At 45.2% G+C, this 16,639-nt stretch overlaps 8 protein-coding genes across 8 annotated transcripts; 4 read left to right on the top strand and 4 right to left on the bottom strand.

The window, feature by feature from the left end:
* Positions 1 to 1,011: 1,011 nt before the first annotated feature.
* Positions 1,012 to 1,938, top strand: BDV27DRAFT_152425 (uncharacterized protein; the record flags this gene model as incomplete). Its single annotated transcript, XM_032071562.1, has 1 exon — positions 1,012 to 1,938. The coding sequence occupies one exon, from the start codon at positions 1,012 to 1,014 to the stop codon at positions 1,936 to 1,938; it is 927 nt and encodes a 308-aa protein (XP_031933351.1).
* A 1,561-nt stretch (positions 1,939 to 3,499) lies between these two features.
* On the top strand, positions 3,500 to 4,443 carry BDV27DRAFT_119869 (uncharacterized protein). The gene is made up of 3 exons (XM_032064965.1): positions 3,500 to 3,739; positions 3,802 to 3,869; positions 3,927 to 4,443. The coding sequence occupies exons 1-3, from the start codon at positions 3,549 to 3,551 to the stop codon at positions 3,983 to 3,985; spliced, it is 318 nt and encodes a 105-aa protein (XP_031933350.1). The 5' UTR covers positions 3,500 to 3,548; the 3' UTR covers positions 3,986 to 4,443.
* Positions 4,444 to 5,734: 1,291 nt separating this feature from the next.
* Positions 5,735 to 7,197, bottom strand: BDV27DRAFT_140697 (uncharacterized protein; the record flags this gene model as incomplete). Its single annotated transcript, XM_032069708.1, has 3 exons — positions 5,735 to 6,229; positions 6,289 to 6,765; positions 6,838 to 7,197. The coding sequence occupies 3 exons, from the start codon at positions 7,195 to 7,197 to the stop codon at positions 5,735 to 5,737; spliced, it is 1,332 nt and encodes a 443-aa protein (XP_031933349.1).
* Positions 7,198 to 8,457: 1,260 nt separating this feature from the next.
* Positions 8,458 to 9,486, bottom strand: BDV27DRAFT_119866 (uncharacterized protein). The gene has a single exon (XM_032064964.1). It carries the CDS (start codon positions 9,390 to 9,392, stop codon positions 8,949 to 8,951), a length of 444 nt encoding a protein of 147 aa, XP_031933348.1. The 5' UTR covers positions 9,393 to 9,486; the 3' UTR covers positions 8,458 to 8,948.
* A 21-nt stretch (positions 9,487 to 9,507) lies between these two features.
* BDV27DRAFT_119865 (BTB/POZ domain-containing protein) lies at positions 9,508 to 9,968 on the bottom strand. The gene has a single exon (XM_032064963.1). The coding sequence runs from the start codon at positions 9,957 to 9,959 to the stop codon at positions 9,537 to 9,539; it is 423 nt and encodes a 140-aa protein (XP_031933347.1). The 5' UTR covers positions 9,960 to 9,968; the 3' UTR covers positions 9,508 to 9,536.
* A 1,625-nt stretch (positions 9,969 to 11,593) lies between these two features.
* Positions 11,594 to 12,642, top strand: BDV27DRAFT_152422 (uncharacterized protein; the record flags this gene model as incomplete). The annotated part of the gene is made up of 2 exons (XM_032071561.1): positions 11,594 to 11,647; positions 11,698 to 12,642. The coding sequence occupies 2 exons, from the start codon at positions 11,594 to 11,596 to the stop codon at positions 12,640 to 12,642; spliced, it is 999 nt and encodes a 332-aa protein (XP_031933346.1).
* A 263-nt stretch (positions 12,643 to 12,905) lies between these two features.
* On the bottom strand, positions 12,906 to 13,413 carry BDV27DRAFT_119864 (DUF4267 domain-containing protein; the record flags this gene model as incomplete). The annotated part of the gene is made up of 2 exons (XM_032064962.1): positions 13,376 to 13,413; positions 12,906 to 13,325 (listed from the first exon to the last, which is right to left on the bottom strand). Exon 2 carries the CDS (start codon positions 13,301 to 13,303, stop codon positions 12,908 to 12,910), a length of 396 nt encoding a protein of 131 aa, XP_031933345.1. The 5' UTR covers positions 13,304 to 13,325; positions 13,376 to 13,413.
* A 979-nt stretch (positions 13,414 to 14,392) lies between these two features.
* Positions 14,393 to 15,990, top strand: BDV27DRAFT_90606 (zinc-dependent alcohol dehydrogenase family protein). Its single transcript, XM_032077918.1, has 4 exons — positions 14,393 to 14,554; positions 14,639 to 15,509; positions 15,604 to 15,699; positions 15,764 to 15,990. Exons 1-4 carry the CDS (start codon positions 14,495 to 14,497, stop codon positions 15,850 to 15,852), a joined length of 1,116 nt encoding a protein of 371 aa, XP_031933344.1. The 5' UTR covers positions 14,393 to 14,494; the 3' UTR covers positions 15,853 to 15,990.
* The last annotated feature ends 649 nt before the right edge of the window (positions 15,991 to 16,639 follow it).

Below are 16,639 nucleotides of genomic sequence, written 5' to 3'. Positions count from 1 at the left end.
CAAAGAGAGGGTGTCCATTTGAGCGAGACTACCAGTCAGTGCGAAATTTGTTCTTTTTCTACTACTAGGAAAGCGCCGAAGAGACGCAAAAGCTTGTCACTATCCAAGCGTTTCCCTCAGCAGGCAAAAGCACCTAGTGTTCAAGGCCAATTGGGCAGAAATGCACGTAAATGCTTAATGTGGGAGACCCGCATGTCTCACCCGATCGCTGTAGCCGAGATGAGGCACCACTCAAGCTTTTTCCTTAACAAGCAAAAGCACCGAATCTTCTGCGCTGGTTGGGTGGCAGCCCGCGAAAATAGCGTGGGAGACCCGCATATTAAGTAGATTGAAGCGTGGACCGTGATCGCTTCAACCATCAGCCCTACTACCATTCTGTATCTCCGCAAGTTAAGTAAAACATTCATTTCCGCTCTGGGGTCCAAAAGAGGCCCAACTTTCTGGAATCATATTTAGGGCTAATATGACATAGTCTGCTCGTTGGACTTGTGTTCAGCAACTTTGGATCTTCGATTTTTTCTTTTTCTTAGGGTGCCCTTGGAGAATTTGTATGAGTTGAGGATGTGGTTTAGTATCTGTTGTCTCTTATGACTGAGTATGCGAGGCTACTATGAATGGCAGAAGTATCGGGGTTTCCCTCCCAGCTATAAGCATCGGAGATGAAGTCGGTTTTAGTAGAGTGCTATCCATTCTTGGTGTCCTACTGCTTCTAGATTGTGTGGAGCCCACTTCTTTGCCAAAAGCAGATAATGCTTTCATACTCACTGTATTCATATTCTACACTAACGAGTTTGCTACCATTCAATGGAGGTTCCCTTACACCAGAATTCGGATATATCAGATGTTGCGAGATTTAATCTTGCTTTCCTACAAACAACAAGACGAGCGCAGGAAAAGGTTTAAAAGCCCTGTGATCGCCCAACACTTACACAGCAGTACGAGCAACAGAGAACCCTCTTTCAAGGTAGAATTTCTTCCTATTCAAAGCTTGCTTTCCATTAACATAGGCAGATGCTTCCCAAAATCTCCAAGACCTTCATTATTCCAGCGGTACTCGCATTCAGCGCCTACGCCGCCACCACCTTCAGCCAGGTCTACTATGGCGCGGCTCGGTTGTACGCGTACCAGCACTTCGTAGGGAACGGGTATATCGCAAACATTGTGGAAGACTGCAACGTCAAAGAAGGAGACACGAAGCTCAAGTACATTCAGTGTGCCGCAGACGCCCTGACGTACATGCTCGGAGCGGCGGTGGCCATCGGGGCGACGACATCACGGGCAGGCACGGTAGCCGAATACATCGCGAACCAGGGACAGACACTTTGGGCACGCGATGAGAACGACGTGCCGCCAATGTGGAACTGGACCGCCATTGTCGACAACGAGGACAACTTCTACGGTTTCCTGGGTACCCATCTCCCCGGCGATACTATTCTCACGGGAGGCAATCTCACGCATTTCGGGCTGGAGGGTAATGCTGCCGTCGCCAAGCATCATGAGGGCCATATCTACGTGCATGCCAACAACGTCACCCATGGCGTGGTTGGTAAGTACCGCTTGTCTGAGCAGGATGGCACCACCAAGCGGACTACCTATACCTGGGACTTTGGCAATATGGCTGGAGTGAAGTACTCGTACGATAATGTGTGCGGTAATTACAAGAGTCAGTATGACCAGGCGTGGATGCATGGACTTTACGAGCTCTCATACAACTTTATGAGCTGGGCTTATAATAGCGAACCGGCTGATAGCTACGCTGATATTCTTTATGATGAGGCTGATGCGGATTCACCGTTTGTCAGAGGGTATATGATCGCTGAGACGAGTGGTTTTGGTACAAACTATGAGGAAAAGCCCCAGCCCTCAGGGTATGTGCCATGCTTGATTGTTCTGGGTTTGTATCGGGTTTGGTGTGAACAACTAATATTTCATAAATGATTGTCGCTTGACAATGAGCTTATCCGATTATTCCTGTGTCGAGTCTAAATGTTATTATCTTTTACGATTGACTTTGTGTTTACCCACACATATTATCGTAAAAACGAAGCCATCAATCTAGCCGACTCCATCGAGTATGATGTATTTTCCCCTCACAGTTGGTGGAACATCGCTTAACCGACGGTCATGAAACAATTTCAATAATGTTTCTGCCGTATTGGCCCTTGCGGTGCCCCCTTATCTGACCTGATGCTGATCATTGAGAGTTTAATATGATAAGGGCTTCATCAAACGGAAATACATAGGACTTTACGACACCAAGAGCAGTTAGTCTGTATCTCATGATCCGTGCGCGAGTTCTTCTTGTTCTAGATTCGCAGCTTTTAACCGATGTCAATGAGGACTATTTACACATTGCTCTGCTGATCGAGATTGGAAATCGACCTTTACCGGCTCCACGCGCGAAGTCATGAAATCTGAAGATCTAGCACCAAGAACCATGTACATCCACCATGCAAGGCCTCATGCGAGTCATCACCCACTATTACGCTTGAGTACAGATAGATCTCTGTGTTTTGTCAATCGAGTCATTCTACAGATTGTAAGCCCTTGTGTTTGGTCAAAATCGGCCCAGAGAGTGCATCCGGCCTTGCAAGGAAGAGTAAAAATGCTCCGGTGATTCCGACACCAAAAGCCTTCCAAGGTGGGAGTAGTATCCCTGATCCATATCACACACGTATTCAGTAAGATTTCGCGTCATCCTGTACCAGAATAATGAGTTGGGCGGTCTATAATTAATTCCCGCTCCCTTGGATCCCTCTGTTCTTGGCTTCGTATTCTATTTGTTACACGAAGCTGTTTCCACGGCTTTTGAGCCAATGCATTATATTGCTCTGGAAGGGCCAATCTATGACGTTTAGCCAAGAGTGACTACCGAGAAATGAAGGAAAAAATTGTCCTTTGACTTCAGAATACGACCCAGTAATGTAGAACGGTCAGTATGCAGAAAATAGGGCGGCAACAGAATAAAAATATGTTAAGAGGCCCAGACAGGACTCTATATTTGGAATATTTTATCTTTGTGAAGCATAACTCAATAGGAGACATTTCCAACATTCATTTCAATTCCATAGTACATTCCCAGCAGGCTTCATAGTGGGAAAACACCAAATAGCTAAACTCATCATCGCTGTCGGGATATAGACAACCCTACCTATTTTCAATAGCATATAGAACCATCCAGGGTAGTATAATGTTCGGGAAAAGAGGCCTTCTAGTACGAACCGTGGTCTAGACCATATAGCTTGAGCTAGCTCAACTACGCAGTGGTGTGACAAAGCCTTGTATACCCTTTCATTGGCCTTGATTCAGGGCCGCTCCTTGATTACCGAAGGTCTACCAAAGATATCAAATGTCACCAGGTGTATATGTTTTTGCCTCTTCACAACATACACTTGGGAGCTTACTCCTATGGCTCCCCTAGCTATCACTGACACATAAATACCCCCATCCCCCCTGTCTGGGGTGGTTTTCCATTCTTCCTTCTAATCCGTACTGGATACGTACGTCAGCTATTTCTTTTTCTCTAAACGACTCTAGTGGACATTACCATGTTGCTTTTGAACTTTCTCACCTATACCGGCATAGCTGCTGCTATGACCTGTAACATCATCGGTCCAGGCTCCGGCAATTGCCGTTCCTGCCCATCTGATAACTGCGATATAAAGAGAAAATTCAATACCGGAAGCAAACAGGACTTCGGTTGTGTCTGGCCTGATGGTGGACCGGTTAATGGCAGAAAGTAAGGTTATCCAGTTGAGAACACCAGATGTATCATGATGCTAATTCTAACCGTACTTCAAGACGCTGGGGTTATAACAAGGCTCATGACTGCTTTGTGTCAGAAGTAAGGCTCGGCAAATGCAACTTAAGTATGCTTGGAGTGTATCCCGATATGCTGCATGAACAAAGAAGACTCACTTTTCTAGATGGCGTGACGGATTGTGTTGTGGCCTTTGCTCAGGGCTTTGCGCCCCCTCCTTCTTAGGTTTCCCTTATAATCAGGATAACCTCCTTGTCGGCAATCTCTCAGTTCTGCATTATCTGGACACAGTTGCCGTACCCCCCTTTGCTTTCCTTCATTTACGGTTTGATTTTCAAGGCAGGAGTTCTTCTGGAAGATCTACTATTCCATTACGCGTGAAATTCAATAAGGAAAAATCATGTTCTTCCCCAAAAAAAAGGAAACCTTTATGTCAACAGAAAAGGCCATGTATACGTTATCTCCCCTAAATGCCAATCTTTATTATCACTGAAATCTACCTCAAGTGATATGGTCAGTACTTTGTATGTTTTCATGACTTCGGGTGTCAAGGGAGCTTTTTTCGTAGGGTTTTAAGGGGATGATTCCTGTGACTCAGTTATGCAGAACATTAAGACAGGCAACGTAGCTATGTGTTAATGCAAAGACGTCTCATACAACTAGTAGCAGGCAACATCCCATCGAGAAAAACCAGTGATGATCAATGCTATTTCAAATGACTAGGGTGGCCCGAGTGATAACATCTATTATCAGATGTTCTTATAATGAAATATGTATACATCCGATTTGAGCGACCACTCCCACTTTCAAAAGGGGTCTGCTATAGATTAATAAAACCTCAGCGCCATGATAATTTGTCTGTATCTCTGAGGGTTTCACTCCAGGTAGAGTGGATTGGCCACTCCGCATGCATCTTTCCTCCCCTTCGTATATCCACAGCAGCGGGATTACAGAAAAGATTCACATTAATGATAGTAAAACATATTGCATTAAGAATCTGTTCAGGGCAATCAATAATCGATAACAGGTCGTGTTCCCTTCCAAGTCCACGGGATCTGGTGGTTCTGGATGGGAAATCTAATCAAGCTGGCCTACCGCATAGAGAGAAAACGGGTCAACACTAGTTATTTCTATGCTCGACCTCATTCCATGTGCAACGCGAATTGCCACCTTCGATAAAATTAACCTGCTGAGCCCTCTCATTGGCGGGGCCAGAACCGACTGTAGTGTTAGATGACATATTCTGTTATGTGTAAAGTACTTCTTTTCAGCCATTCAAAGAAAGGTAGGAGCATAATAGGTTGTTTATGCGAAAGTGAAAAGAATGAAGGACCTATGATTATCAGTATCACCGCATACCCTGGCTACAGCCTTGACGAACTCGGATTTTGCTCCAATGCAAGACTATAGAGGCGGAACGGAACTCGGTCCACCATCAAATAAGTTATCGCCCTTCCACTTGTACCGTACCACAACATATGTCAGTCTACCCTCACTATGTGAGGGACATCCTGCATATATGCCTTTTTCAAATTCCACAAAACCTGCCCTTTTCTTCGAGAATAATGAAGCTATGGAACCCTTTCTCAACTAGTTTGATGGCCCTGGAAATTCCTTGCAGCGTTATAGGCCAACGACATAAGGTTTTATAATGATATAAAAGCCTTGTGAGTGTTTAGAAGCCTGTAACTTCGCCGCTGATCATCAGGACTTCAACATCCGCAAATTTGCCATTATGGGCCATTTCAGTTAGATACTCCATGGAGCCTTGCACTTTTTTTAAAAAAAAGAAAGTCCTAGAGGACGTTCTGATAAATAGCCTGGCGAGAGACTATGAGCTGTCTTATATGGGCTTATACATAATAGAAGTCATCCTGGGAAAGAACATTCATCCAAAATACAATATACACATCAAAGCATATGCATATTCTGCTAAATTGGACAAAAGGTTGATATTCTAAACAGAGTGTGGCCTTAACTCCATGTACATGTTCCTACAATTCCAATAAGAATCATAGCCCCTGTCATCCACCAGCTTGCTATTCCAAATGCGCCCTGGATGTCTCTATTTAGAGTTCCCCATAAGACCCCAAATAACAGACTCGGCGGAAAGAAGCCAAAGGCAAGAATACACCATATTTTGGCCCAATGCCAGTCTTCTTTGTATAATATTCCCCACGCTTCTTTCAACTCTGAATAGTCAGACTGGAGTTGTCCACATGTCCTTTTTGGTAACTGGTCCATGATCAATGTTGTGTTGGCCGGTATATAATCTGCATTTATAAAATGATCCATCATCATTCGTGGCCCAACAGGTGGGGACAACTTCGGTGGTATTGGTCGGCATTCATACTCTGTTCCGTTCGGATGAACAAGCTTAGGTGGGGGTATACAACTGCAAGCCTTCCCAGTTTCGCAAATTTCCTCGTGGCATCGCACATCAAGGTATTGGCGGCCACCATACGTGAACTTACCAGCAAGGCATTAGAAAAACTATAGGATGATTGTGGGTAATACTCTTGACCTACCTTCATAAATTGGATACTAGTGACAGTTCTCAAGGACCAATACTGTTTAAACCTCCCTCTATGCTCGTAGTAGACACGTTTCAAAGTATGGAATAATTGTCGATCGTCGATCAGCTCTGTAACTGGCTCCTGATGGAGTTCAACGCTATATCTTCCCTTTTCTATGCAGACCATGAGATGAAGAGTGCGGCTTGAGCGCTCACCGCACTCGAGGTCCTGTTGGTGACAGTCAACTATACGGTTTTGGGGAGCGTCATGCAGTTCATCAGCAACAGCGCTGGCTTCGGAGCTGTGGGCTCCTCCTGAGTTGCTGTTGGGAGAGGAAATTTGAGCATGTCGGAAGGAGTCATTTTTACTGGTGCTACCTTCAGTCGCTGTTTTTGTTTTGTATGCCAATGTACTTAAATAGCTCTGCAATGCTTGCAAGGCACCATGCTCGTGCTCAACATAGTCATCATAGAGCCATTTCCCATGAACCTTCTAATGGATCAGTATATGACTAGGCTTTGAAAAAGGATCCTTGAGGAGAGAGTCATAGAGAATTCTTACATTTTTCCACCTTATGCGTTGGTGACCTGGAGGTATCGCATCATCTTTGAGTCCAAGGTGAGAGGTGAGTGCTACTGTCATGCTAGAAATCTTCGCCCATATTCTCGTACAGGCATCGGTCAGTGCCCATGAAGATGTTTCGGGGCCGATCCCGTCTAATATACTTGAAAAAGCCTGGCTCTTTTGTTTCGCAAACGGGTGAACAAAATTTCGGAGATCTTCACGTAGCGCTCCGAACGCATTGCTCTCAACAAGGAAACTACGGCCATGAGCTAATATCTCAGCAAAATGCTCTTCGCCATCTTGATCTGTGTTCTCCTTGTAATATCCTGTTATATCTTCAGGCTGGCCCGATATCATTTTCTCTGGTTCCCTTTTTATCTTATCATGTGGTATGGCAGTGGTATGCGATGCAAAAGGAACAAGTTCTTCTCGGATCTTAGTAGCCACAGGACCTGCTTTCAATGAGACAAAGTTTGCCAACTCAGTATGAAGTGCCTCTTGACTTTCCTCCTTCAAGTTTTGCGAGAATCTTTTTAGTAATTTTTCAAAGTTTCGAGTAAATCGATTTAAACCGATGTGTTTATTGTTGACGGCTGCTTTGTACAGAGGATGTAGTTCTTCATCTTCTATCAGGAGTGTGGCAAGCTCATCAGTCGCCCTCTTCATTTCATCTTGAGTGAGTGAACTGTTTGTAGTAGCTGTCGTTGACAGCAGACTTGGCATCGAGAATATCACAGAAGCTGGGTTAGACATGTCATCAGATGAGTCATCCCTATCTGCCAGATCTATGGCGGCTGCGCAAATATGATGGCAATTCTCGACTGTTTGTATCTCGTCGTGGAAATTTATCTTTTCGTCTGAACCAGGGCGTTCACTAGTACACCTCGCAAGTTTCTCGTCGACTCGCTGTAAATGGGTCTCAAGCTCAGATTTTGAGTCCTCAATCATGTCTTTGTATTCTTTGAGAGTTCCGCCGACTTTGAAAGTCGATTTATATTGCCGGAGCTTGTCTATAAATCCATCAATATATCCTCCCGTGAACACTATTTCTGGCCAAACTCGAAAGACAATCTTCAATCTTCTATCGAAAACTTTCATTGATTGTTTGATCTTGCGGCATAGGTCAATGTATCGAAAGATAGGAAGTTTAATGAGTTCTTCCATTGATCTCTCATCAATAGTCACTTCTTTGAAATGGTTCAAAACTTGCAACAGGTCATGAAGCTCAGCGTCGAGCCTGTATAGAGTTTTATCGCGGTCTTTATAGTGTTGGACGGTTTCATAGAGTGACTCCGTTGCATGAATTGCGGCGATAATGGCGGCAGTAATGCTGGTACGATCGTCCATTTTTGTTTAACGTATGCAGCGAGAATCTATTCTTTCAAAAGGGAGGCTAAGGTCAGGAGTGTGAAGAATAATGCTCATGAGGGTGGCTACGAGGTCAAGTGCCAGCTCTCATTTTCGATAGTGCCTTGCAAGGTATATCTCACGAGGCTGAAGTTAGCGCCGTGGCTTTTGGCGTGAGCTGACGTGTGTAGGTCTAAATTTGGAGAATTGTCTATGTTCTCCCATCTTCCATACCCAAGGCTGTAGCACCACCTATCTAGTATATATATTCTTTTTCGAAGGTCATGTCCATCTTGCTACTGCCAATCGCGTCGACCCAGTTACAACTATCTGCTTTTTGCTTATCGGAACGCCATGGCATACATATCCGAATGTCCCTTTCATGAGCTTAAGCGCCGATAACCCCCCACCCTTTGGGGCCTTTAAAATTTAACCAATCACCGCCCTCTGCAGGAAAGACATTAATTTTACATCCAGTTGGCTACTTAGTACTAGTCAACAGGCACCAGTCAATAGATTGCTGTGTTCATACGGCTTAGGAAACCATTCTTGTTTCGGCGAAACGGATACCCTTTATAAGGGCGTCTACCCTGCAATGAAACGTCCCCTCATATTACAAGATTGTAGGTTTATTTTCTGCTTTCATAGGCTGCTTGACGACAGTTCGGATAAATATACAATTCAGGATTGGTACACCAAACAATAAAAAGCAGTATTAGAATATTAAGGCATCATTCGACAAACTCAGCAGCTCTGGGGGTTCAAACTTGATCTTTTCTGGCACTAATCCGCAACTTGGCCTCTCTTATCGCGGGCGCGCCATGAGGCTGAAGTAATGCGTGGGCTCCCCCATGAGTGATGCGGCAATCGTCGTCGTACCGCTCGGAGAAGTCAATGTGATCTCTGTACTCCTTATCAGCCTTAACTGTTGTTTTCATACAGTCCAGACACAGCCCATCAAAATACTTGGCCGTCACTTGGATCCCATTTTCGACTCCCATCCTCCAATCGAATTTGCAACTAAAATAGCGTGGTTTGGCTATTTCTCCGAGCATTCGCTCATGGTCGAAGCTCTTCAGTCGATTCAGGTAGCATTGGACACTGATCCGGGAAAATGACCCCTCCTCCATTGGCTGAACCTTGATTCTGCCCAGTTCCCTCAGGTAGATTGAAAACGGTTTCATCCTTACAGTCACAAGAAGCATTCTCAATCAATGAATTGATCTTCGCAAATAACTCCCTGTTGTTAAGGACATTTCGGAGCCTTCCCTTGGCGGCATTCACCTGTTCTATACAGATGCAAAGCTTGTTAGCATATACATACAGTATATGCGTTTTGGGAAGACAGCTTACGGATTAACCTCCATGATGTGACCCCTCTCCTCATAAGCAAGGCTCCTTGTGCGGACTTGGAAACCTTTTGCGTAGTCAAATGCGTAGCAAGGGAGCATCAACTTGTTGGCAAGGCGATCGCAATGTATTCCTCCAGCGGTTGCATTGCGGAACCATCTGATGAACCACTCCTGCAACTCGTCTCTATCAAATTGGTACTGGTCGCTGGCGAGTATGACGTGCCATATGTCCGCAACTGAGATATCGTCCAATGAAATCGCATCTAAAGTGCAGTGATGATATCGAAGCCATATCTCCATGCTTCTCATGGTGTCATCTTCCAAGACAATAATGTCGCCCTTGGACTCAGTCCATCTGCTTCCCATCATGGTCTTGAAGTACCTGCTTGAGTTTGCCAAGATGTCCCTTTTCACGTGCATAAGAGCTGTTCTCTCTAGCGATTTATCCCCGTCTTGTCGAGAGTATTGGTCAATCTGAATGGTGAGGTCACTTTGAGGGGTGATCATGATTTAATCTTGGGAAATCCATCCGTGGCTGGTTGGGAATGACATTGTTGATTAACGCCTTAGAGATAACAGACTATTATCAAAAGAGTAAACCTGTTAACCTTTCATCACTCACCTTGATGATTCGACTAGTCGTAGGTAGGATTATTGTAGTTGTGCGAAGACCTTTTAAAACGATAATCCTGTTGGAGGTGAAGTCTCTCTGGGAATGTTCCAAAGGTGGTCTGTGCTGTCAAAGAGAGAAGATGTAGCCAAAAGTGCGTATGATAAGCTAAGCTCTGACACTGTCTATACACATAGTGGTTGACAAGAAAGTTCCTGTACAATCTCAGTGGAGCTCCTGAAGCCTTCCTGAACAACCCGTTCAGCTTAGTTCTGGTCACTTATGCGGGAAGGGTCAACACCTCAGAAGAGATGTCTGTAAAGAAAAGAGACTAAGATGTTGATGTAGCTTGAATAGGATAAGAGAAGATAGGCTGGAGTGGAAATAGAGATGGAGATAGGAAAAGAAAAGGGAAGAGAACAAAGAAAGGAAAACAAAGAGGGCTTGTGGTGTCGGGGTTTGGACAGTGAATATCATTCAATCATCCCGCCGTTCTCCGTTGTTTGATACTCATTCGACCCAGTCTGAGAATTATTCTCAGCTCCAGTAGACTCATTTCGTTTCCAACACAGTTTACCCACAATACTTTATCTTGGTCAGCAACACTTTTAGCATTCGTTGAGCCTTTAAAATCAAATCACAACTCTTTATTTTCTTCCTCTCCTCGTCGACTGTTCTGGTCTAGTAATGGTTGATGATGATTTTCGAAGCATGGCAGCCCATGAGCAATAGTTGGACTGAGGCCTGATGTTGAACATTTTTCTCATTGTTGGAAGGATAACTGAGGAAATCAGATGGCTCAACTAGGGAAAGGGCACTCATTTATATCAAAAAGAAAGGGTTACTTAAGGGACAAACTTGAAGATTTTGGTCCCTTTTACAGTGTCTTTGAGTACTCCATGAGACAAATACTAAAGTTAATACTACCTACCTCAGATCACTAGAGATATCTGAATATGGAAATGTGGTCTAGTCCTGTATTTTCAGGGTCGATCCCTATGGTTGTATATGTCAAGGGGTAACAAGACCTTGATTCACCTCCACATGAGCCTAACCGAAGAATATAGCATATCTCAAATAGACGTATCTCAGGTTCCTTGAGAGTTGAGGATGAGGAATCTGGACCCAACGGTGCAACAGGATTTCAAGCTAAATGGTCATATTATGCTATCCAAAATTTCAAAAAGTCTCAAGCCCATACTCGTGGTATGAAAGGAGCAGGACGAAAGATAAGGTGAAACTCTAGCAAATCAGTGGTGCGTATGCAGACCTCGGGAATTAAACTGATATCATCGTAGCATGTTGTCCTTTGACATAGTTATTTGCGGCCAGTGAATAGACACCTCTACCACTGGTGTCTTGACTAACACAAGAATGATGTAGCGATTCCCGCTTATAAGTCTAAGGATTCTCTTCTTCTGTTCACCATACTCTCCCAGTCAACATGACTCATGATATGATGACTATAGCGTGCCTTCCGCAGGAGACTATTGACCAGGTATATTCTAAATACCATTGGACGCTATTAAGGCTAATATGGAGGTTTAGATCGCCGTGTTTGTTGGGCATGAACGTGGATCAAGTGCAGTACTCAAAAGCCTACGGCTGGTTAGCAGGCCATTTTATTACAGTGCATCGCGTGTTCTCTTTCAGGAATTCTACATAACACGGGAATATGCGGGTTTCAAGGAGTCCGATAGGCGAGATGATATCAGGGCATTCCTAGAGCTATTCCGGTCTGGAACCAGTCGCTTCATACGGGTCATGCGAGTTTCTGGTCCCAATCACCTGGCATCATCTGGACTGACTGAGGAGGAAGAAGAGGAAGAACAGGCAGACACTATTGCGAACGCTCTTCAGGGCAATACGCGACCAAAGCTCAAAGCACTGGATCTTTGTAACATCAGCGATTCAATGCTGCACGAATTCTGCCAGCCTGCAATGGCCCCTATTATCGCTGGTCTCCGGTATCTCAAGATTATCGGATGTCGAGGTCGCTCAAACGGTGTGGAGATACAAACCATCTTGCAATACTGTGAGAGTGTGCGAGCAGTAGAGTGGATCAACTGCGAAACCTTCTTCGATCGGCCTACTGGTATCATTCACCCCAAAACCCCGTTGGAGCGCATCAGACTTAACGGTATGTCTGGAAACATAGTCGCCTCTCCACTGTCCCTGCTAGCCACTGTCTGCAATGCTCGGAATACAATACGATACCTGAGTGTTTACCCTATGAAGTGGCAATCCGCTGCGTTAGAAGAGCAGGTCGATGAGTTGGTGGGAGAGCTTACATCTTGTCCCTTCCTCTATCATCCTAATATGGGCTCGTTCCCCGAGTCTCTTGCCAGACGCTATGGCTGCAAGTCCATTTCACAAGTCTTAAAATCTCATACTAAAAGGGTGATACATATACTGGCAGTGCACAATGGCTTCAATACCAGCCCTGCCAACTCAAGTAGGCTCACCCATCTAGAGGCAGCATTAGGAGGCTGAATACAATTCGCAGTTTGTTGCCGACAAGACACAGGATATTAAGACGATCCACATCCCTGCCCACCAGGGAGAGAGAGGAGGGGGGGAGTGTGGTATTGGTTAGTCAATTTTATCTCCATGTTGTTTACTTCCGCGACGTCCACGTTCAACCGGGTGCTGGACCGGTGTGACGAGAGATGTTCACTAGTTCAACGAATATAAGATACCACAGTCATATTTTATCTCAGGTGGATTTAAATCCTCTCCATACCAGTATTATCAGCGTCTACCTCCTATCGAAAAAACCCAGAAACAGCGACCCTAGCACCGTCAAAACAGGTGCGTACCCCCAATGATTCCACTCTCCCCTTCCATGTGTCCAACAGACAAACCCATCAACATATGCTACCGCGCTGGTCGCAATCATGATCCAGCCGACAGACTTTGGATGGCCGAAGAAAAGAGCGGAGAACAAGGCCACGCCCATGAAAACATCTCTCGCGCCGTAGACCACCATCAGGCTGTTCACCAAATCCCTCTCCGCCGGTGAAGTCGGCACCTCGAACTCGAAGAAGCTCAACGCATGATCGGGACGCACGAAGGCATTAATTCCGAATCCGATGGGGATGGCGGCAAAGGCACTGGCCACGAGGCGAAGCACGGAGGAATCCGAGGCCGGCATGTTTGTGTTATTGGTTGTTGGGCTGTGGTTGCTGGTCAGTTTTATTGGTTGTCGAGATCGAGACGGACATACAGAGGATTCCTTCTTGATATTCTTGTGCTTACGCTGAGTCAGGATGTTGGAGGGTGCAATGATAATGGTCTGGATGTGGATGCCGAAGGGATGTTATATATCATCTCTTGGCCTTGCCTTGTTGCCTAGTTGTCAGCCTATTCCCCACAAACTCTCGACTGAAACGTTTCTCCATGCCATGTATAATCCATTTCTTCTCTTCGTAGCCCCTTGACTCTGTCTCATTATTCTTAGTTTATGTGACGCACAATTTCTATGTAAGTATAAGGTAACATAATGACAAGACCACACCGTTCTTGACAAGAACTATATATCTAAAGGCAAGGCTATAAAGAGACCACGGTGATATTAGTCTCGATGATGTCAGAACGATCTTTCCTCTGAGACAAAGTTACGAGAAAGGTCTCTAGAAGCACACCCCAAAAATCGAAAACTGGGGATAGCAATGGCTGCCTCTGTACTGCCAAGGAGCAAGGATTAGGGCTTGATGCCAGTAGAAGGCAGACAGGCTATTGACATTGCTGATTCTCCTCCCAGAATGTGGTTGTTCCCAGCTTTGCATATCTTTATGCGTGAGATGCTTTCTAATTAATAGTTCTTTGTTTTCATTCTAGACTGGGTCCTAATATTCTCCCAGTAGCGTTGGCTGCTATTGATATCTTGTAGGCAACCCATGTTTCTAAAATACGTATCTGGCCTCTTAAGTGCCAGTTGGTCATCATTCTATATCAGTAAATGCTGGATAACTGCAGGTGTAGTTGGGGCTCCTTGACCAGGAAGGCGGTACACCATGCGATCCCTCGAACCATTGACGGTGAGGTCTCCGATCCGTATATCCTCAGCCCCGCATTGAGGATCGCATGAGCCCAAGATAACGTTTCTTATTTGTTCTTGTTTGATACACAAAATACTGCTGGGTCTAACCCTGGCTATGCCTGGCCTATCTTGGTACTTTTAAACGCGTCTTCCCCTCTTTTCCCTCTACCCCGCACCGCAGAGGCCATATACATTTCTACGGCATATAGCGTCCTTCACTTCACGACACACCTTCATCACTACAGCGTATACTGACGCAGTTACAGCATACTGATAACGGTTAAAGGTTATACTAGTTTCAACATGTCCGCAGATGTCGCTTCTCTAAATGCCAATGCTACCACCGGCAGCAGCCAGACTTGGGTGAGATACTTCTATCGGAGCATCTCCGACATATTCCCAGTTACACCTACTTTCTAGACATGAACGTAGTTGACAAGCAGAAAGCTCGACAACAGACCGATGATGAGAGCTCTAGTTTATACAGCACCAAACAAGCTCGAAGTACTGGATCGACCAATACCAGTCATACAATCCCCCACAGATGCGATTGTGAAGATGCTCCACAGCACTATCTGCGGTACCGACCTACACATTCTGAAAGGCGACGTGCCAGCAATTCCATACGATCGAGTTCTGGGTCATGAAGGTGTGGGTACTGTTGTATCCGTCGGGTCCGCTATTGATGGGCTTTCGGTTGGCGACAATGTTGTGATTGCCGCAATCACCGCGTGCAAAGTTTGCGCATCCTGTCGAAAGGGGTTGGAAGCTCATTGTGTAACTGGTGGCTGGCAGCTGGGCAATAAAGTCGACGGAACGCAGGCAGAATATGTTCGCATTCCACACGCGACGTCTTCTTTGTATAAGATCCCGGATGGTCTTGACCTAAGAGCCTGCGCTGCTATCTCGGATGCACTTCCGACGGGTTTGGAATGCGGAACCGTTAGCGCTCATGTGCAACCGGGCAGTACAGTTGCGATCATTGGGGCCGGGCCCGTGGGCTTGGCTGTTATGCTGACCGCTAGGTTATACACACCTTCTCAAATCGTGATGATTGACTTGGACGATACCCGGTTGGAACATGCAAAGAGACTCGGTGCTGATCATGCCGTTAACCCAGGAAACCCGGATGCGATGGAAACGCTGAACGCACTCACGGAAAAGCAGGGTTTTGATTGTGTTATTGAAGCCGTTGGGATCCCGAAAACCTTCGAAATGTGTCAAAAGCTAGTCGCGCCAGGAGGTTCCATAGCTAATGTGGGTGTTCATGGACACCCCGTTAATTTGGACCTGCACAAACTGTGGGATCGCAATATCAGTAAGTCTTCGTTTCCACATCATACTTAATCGTTATTTTGTCTAGGAAACTAGCCCTCCGTATTCAGAACACCAACTCACTGTACTCTTTGTAGGCATCAAGATGCAGTTACTGAACGCCGTCAGTATCCCAACCCTCCTTCGACTGTATCAGTCGGGTCATATAAAACCTTCTAATCTATTCACTCACCGTAAGTGGTCTATTTTAATTTCCTCTCACATTATCAGGCTTTATATATCTAAACCTGGCTACAGATTATCCCTTTTCAGAGGTTCATAAGGCATATCATAGCTTCCAAATGGCGTCCCAGGAAGGTGCTTTGAAGGTTGCAATTGACTTCTAGTTCCAATTCTGATCCTGTGGATCAATCAGCAGTCGCTATGACCAGTTTGGCTCAAGCACTGGTCATCTAGGGAGGACCGATTAACTTAGGGCAAGTACAAAATATTTAGTCACGGGTGCAACATCTATCCAAGCTTAACATTTTTCAACTACGATATAATTGCTATATTCACCTGTAGAAATAGTAGACCCTTTCCCCATTCCTTAACTTGTAGTATCGACCGTACTACAAGTTAAGGAATGTGGGATCGCAATATCAGTAAGTCTTCGTTTCCACAGGGAGTCTTACTGCACATGAAACGTCTCACAGGTATCTCGGTCTGTCCTCCAGATCCAGTAAGCCCCTTAATGCCTTTCATCCACTCTTCCATGTCAGCCTCTTTTGACTTTCACTCTCTCAAATGGGATAGTACTTTCTAAATCCTCTGCTGCCTAAAAGAACATCCACCCTAGCATTGAGGAGTATTCGATCTATATGCCTAGAGTGCCAACGGAGAGAATCAGGTAAGCAGCCATCGTGATCTGAATTGTTCAAGTCGTCTCTTGCAGCGTCGAGGCCCAGTAGTCTTGTTTCTATGCGGTATGTAGCAAACAGTTGACGCTTTTTGATTCAATATATACGCTCGTTTTAATTTGCTAACTTTATGTCACCGAATAGTGTTCGTACCCCATGTTTGAAGGTTTTCTAACAAAAGTATTCATTTATATATCACCTTCAAAGCAAATTTGCTAACAGAGGCGGACTCTATCGGCTCCATGATAATGCCTTCTTCTTAACGCTCATATAG

The sequence above is a fragment of the Aspergillus caelatus genome, assembly GCF_009193585.1.
Source record: "Aspergillus caelatus strain CBS 763.97 unplaced genomic scaffold BDV27scaffold_5, whole genome shotgun sequence".
Taxonomy (NCBI): domain Eukaryota; kingdom Fungi; phylum Ascomycota; class Eurotiomycetes; order Eurotiales; family Aspergillaceae; genus Aspergillus; species Aspergillus caelatus.
The sequence above is the reverse complement of the archived record's forward strand: the minus strand, read 5'-3'. Positions and strand labels throughout refer to the sequence as shown.

What these genes read in the sequence shown, in the direction of transcription:
- BDV27DRAFT_90606 (XM_032077918.1), top strand. Translation starts at nt 14,495, where the DNA reads ATGTCCGCAGATGTCGCTTCTCTAAATGCCAATGCTACCACCGGCAGC. An exon ending in ACTGTGGGATCGCAATATCA is followed by an intron (nt 15,510 to 15,603) that starts GTAAGTCTTCGT and finishes TACTCTTTGTAG; the next exon opens with GCATCAAGATGCAGTTACTG. An exon ending in TTCTAATCTATTCACTCACC is followed by an intron (nt 15,700 to 15,763) that starts GTAAGTGGTCTA and finishes ACCTGGCTACAG; the next exon opens with ATTATCCCTTTTCAGAGGTT.
- BDV27DRAFT_119869 (XM_032064965.1), top strand. Translation starts at nt 3,549, where the DNA reads ATGTTGCTTTTGAACTTTCTCACCTATACCGGCATAGCTGCTGCTATG. An exon ending in GGACCGGTTAATGGCAGAAA is followed by an intron (nt 3,740 to 3,801) that starts GTAAGGTTATCC and finishes CCGTACTTCAAG; the next exon opens with ACGCTGGGGTTATAACAAGG. An exon ending in GCTCGGCAAATGCAACTTAA is followed by an intron (nt 3,870 to 3,926) that starts GTATGCTTGGAG and finishes TCACTTTTCTAG; the next exon opens with ATGGCGTGACGGATTGTGTT.
- BDV27DRAFT_119866 (XM_032064964.1), bottom strand. Translation starts at nt 9,392, where the DNA reads ATGCTTCTTGTGACTGTAAGGATGAAACCGTTTTCAATCTACCTGAGG.
- BDV27DRAFT_119865 (XM_032064963.1), bottom strand. Translation starts at nt 9,959, where the DNA reads ATGCACGTGAAAAGGGACATCTTGGCAAACTCAAGCAGGTACTTCAAG.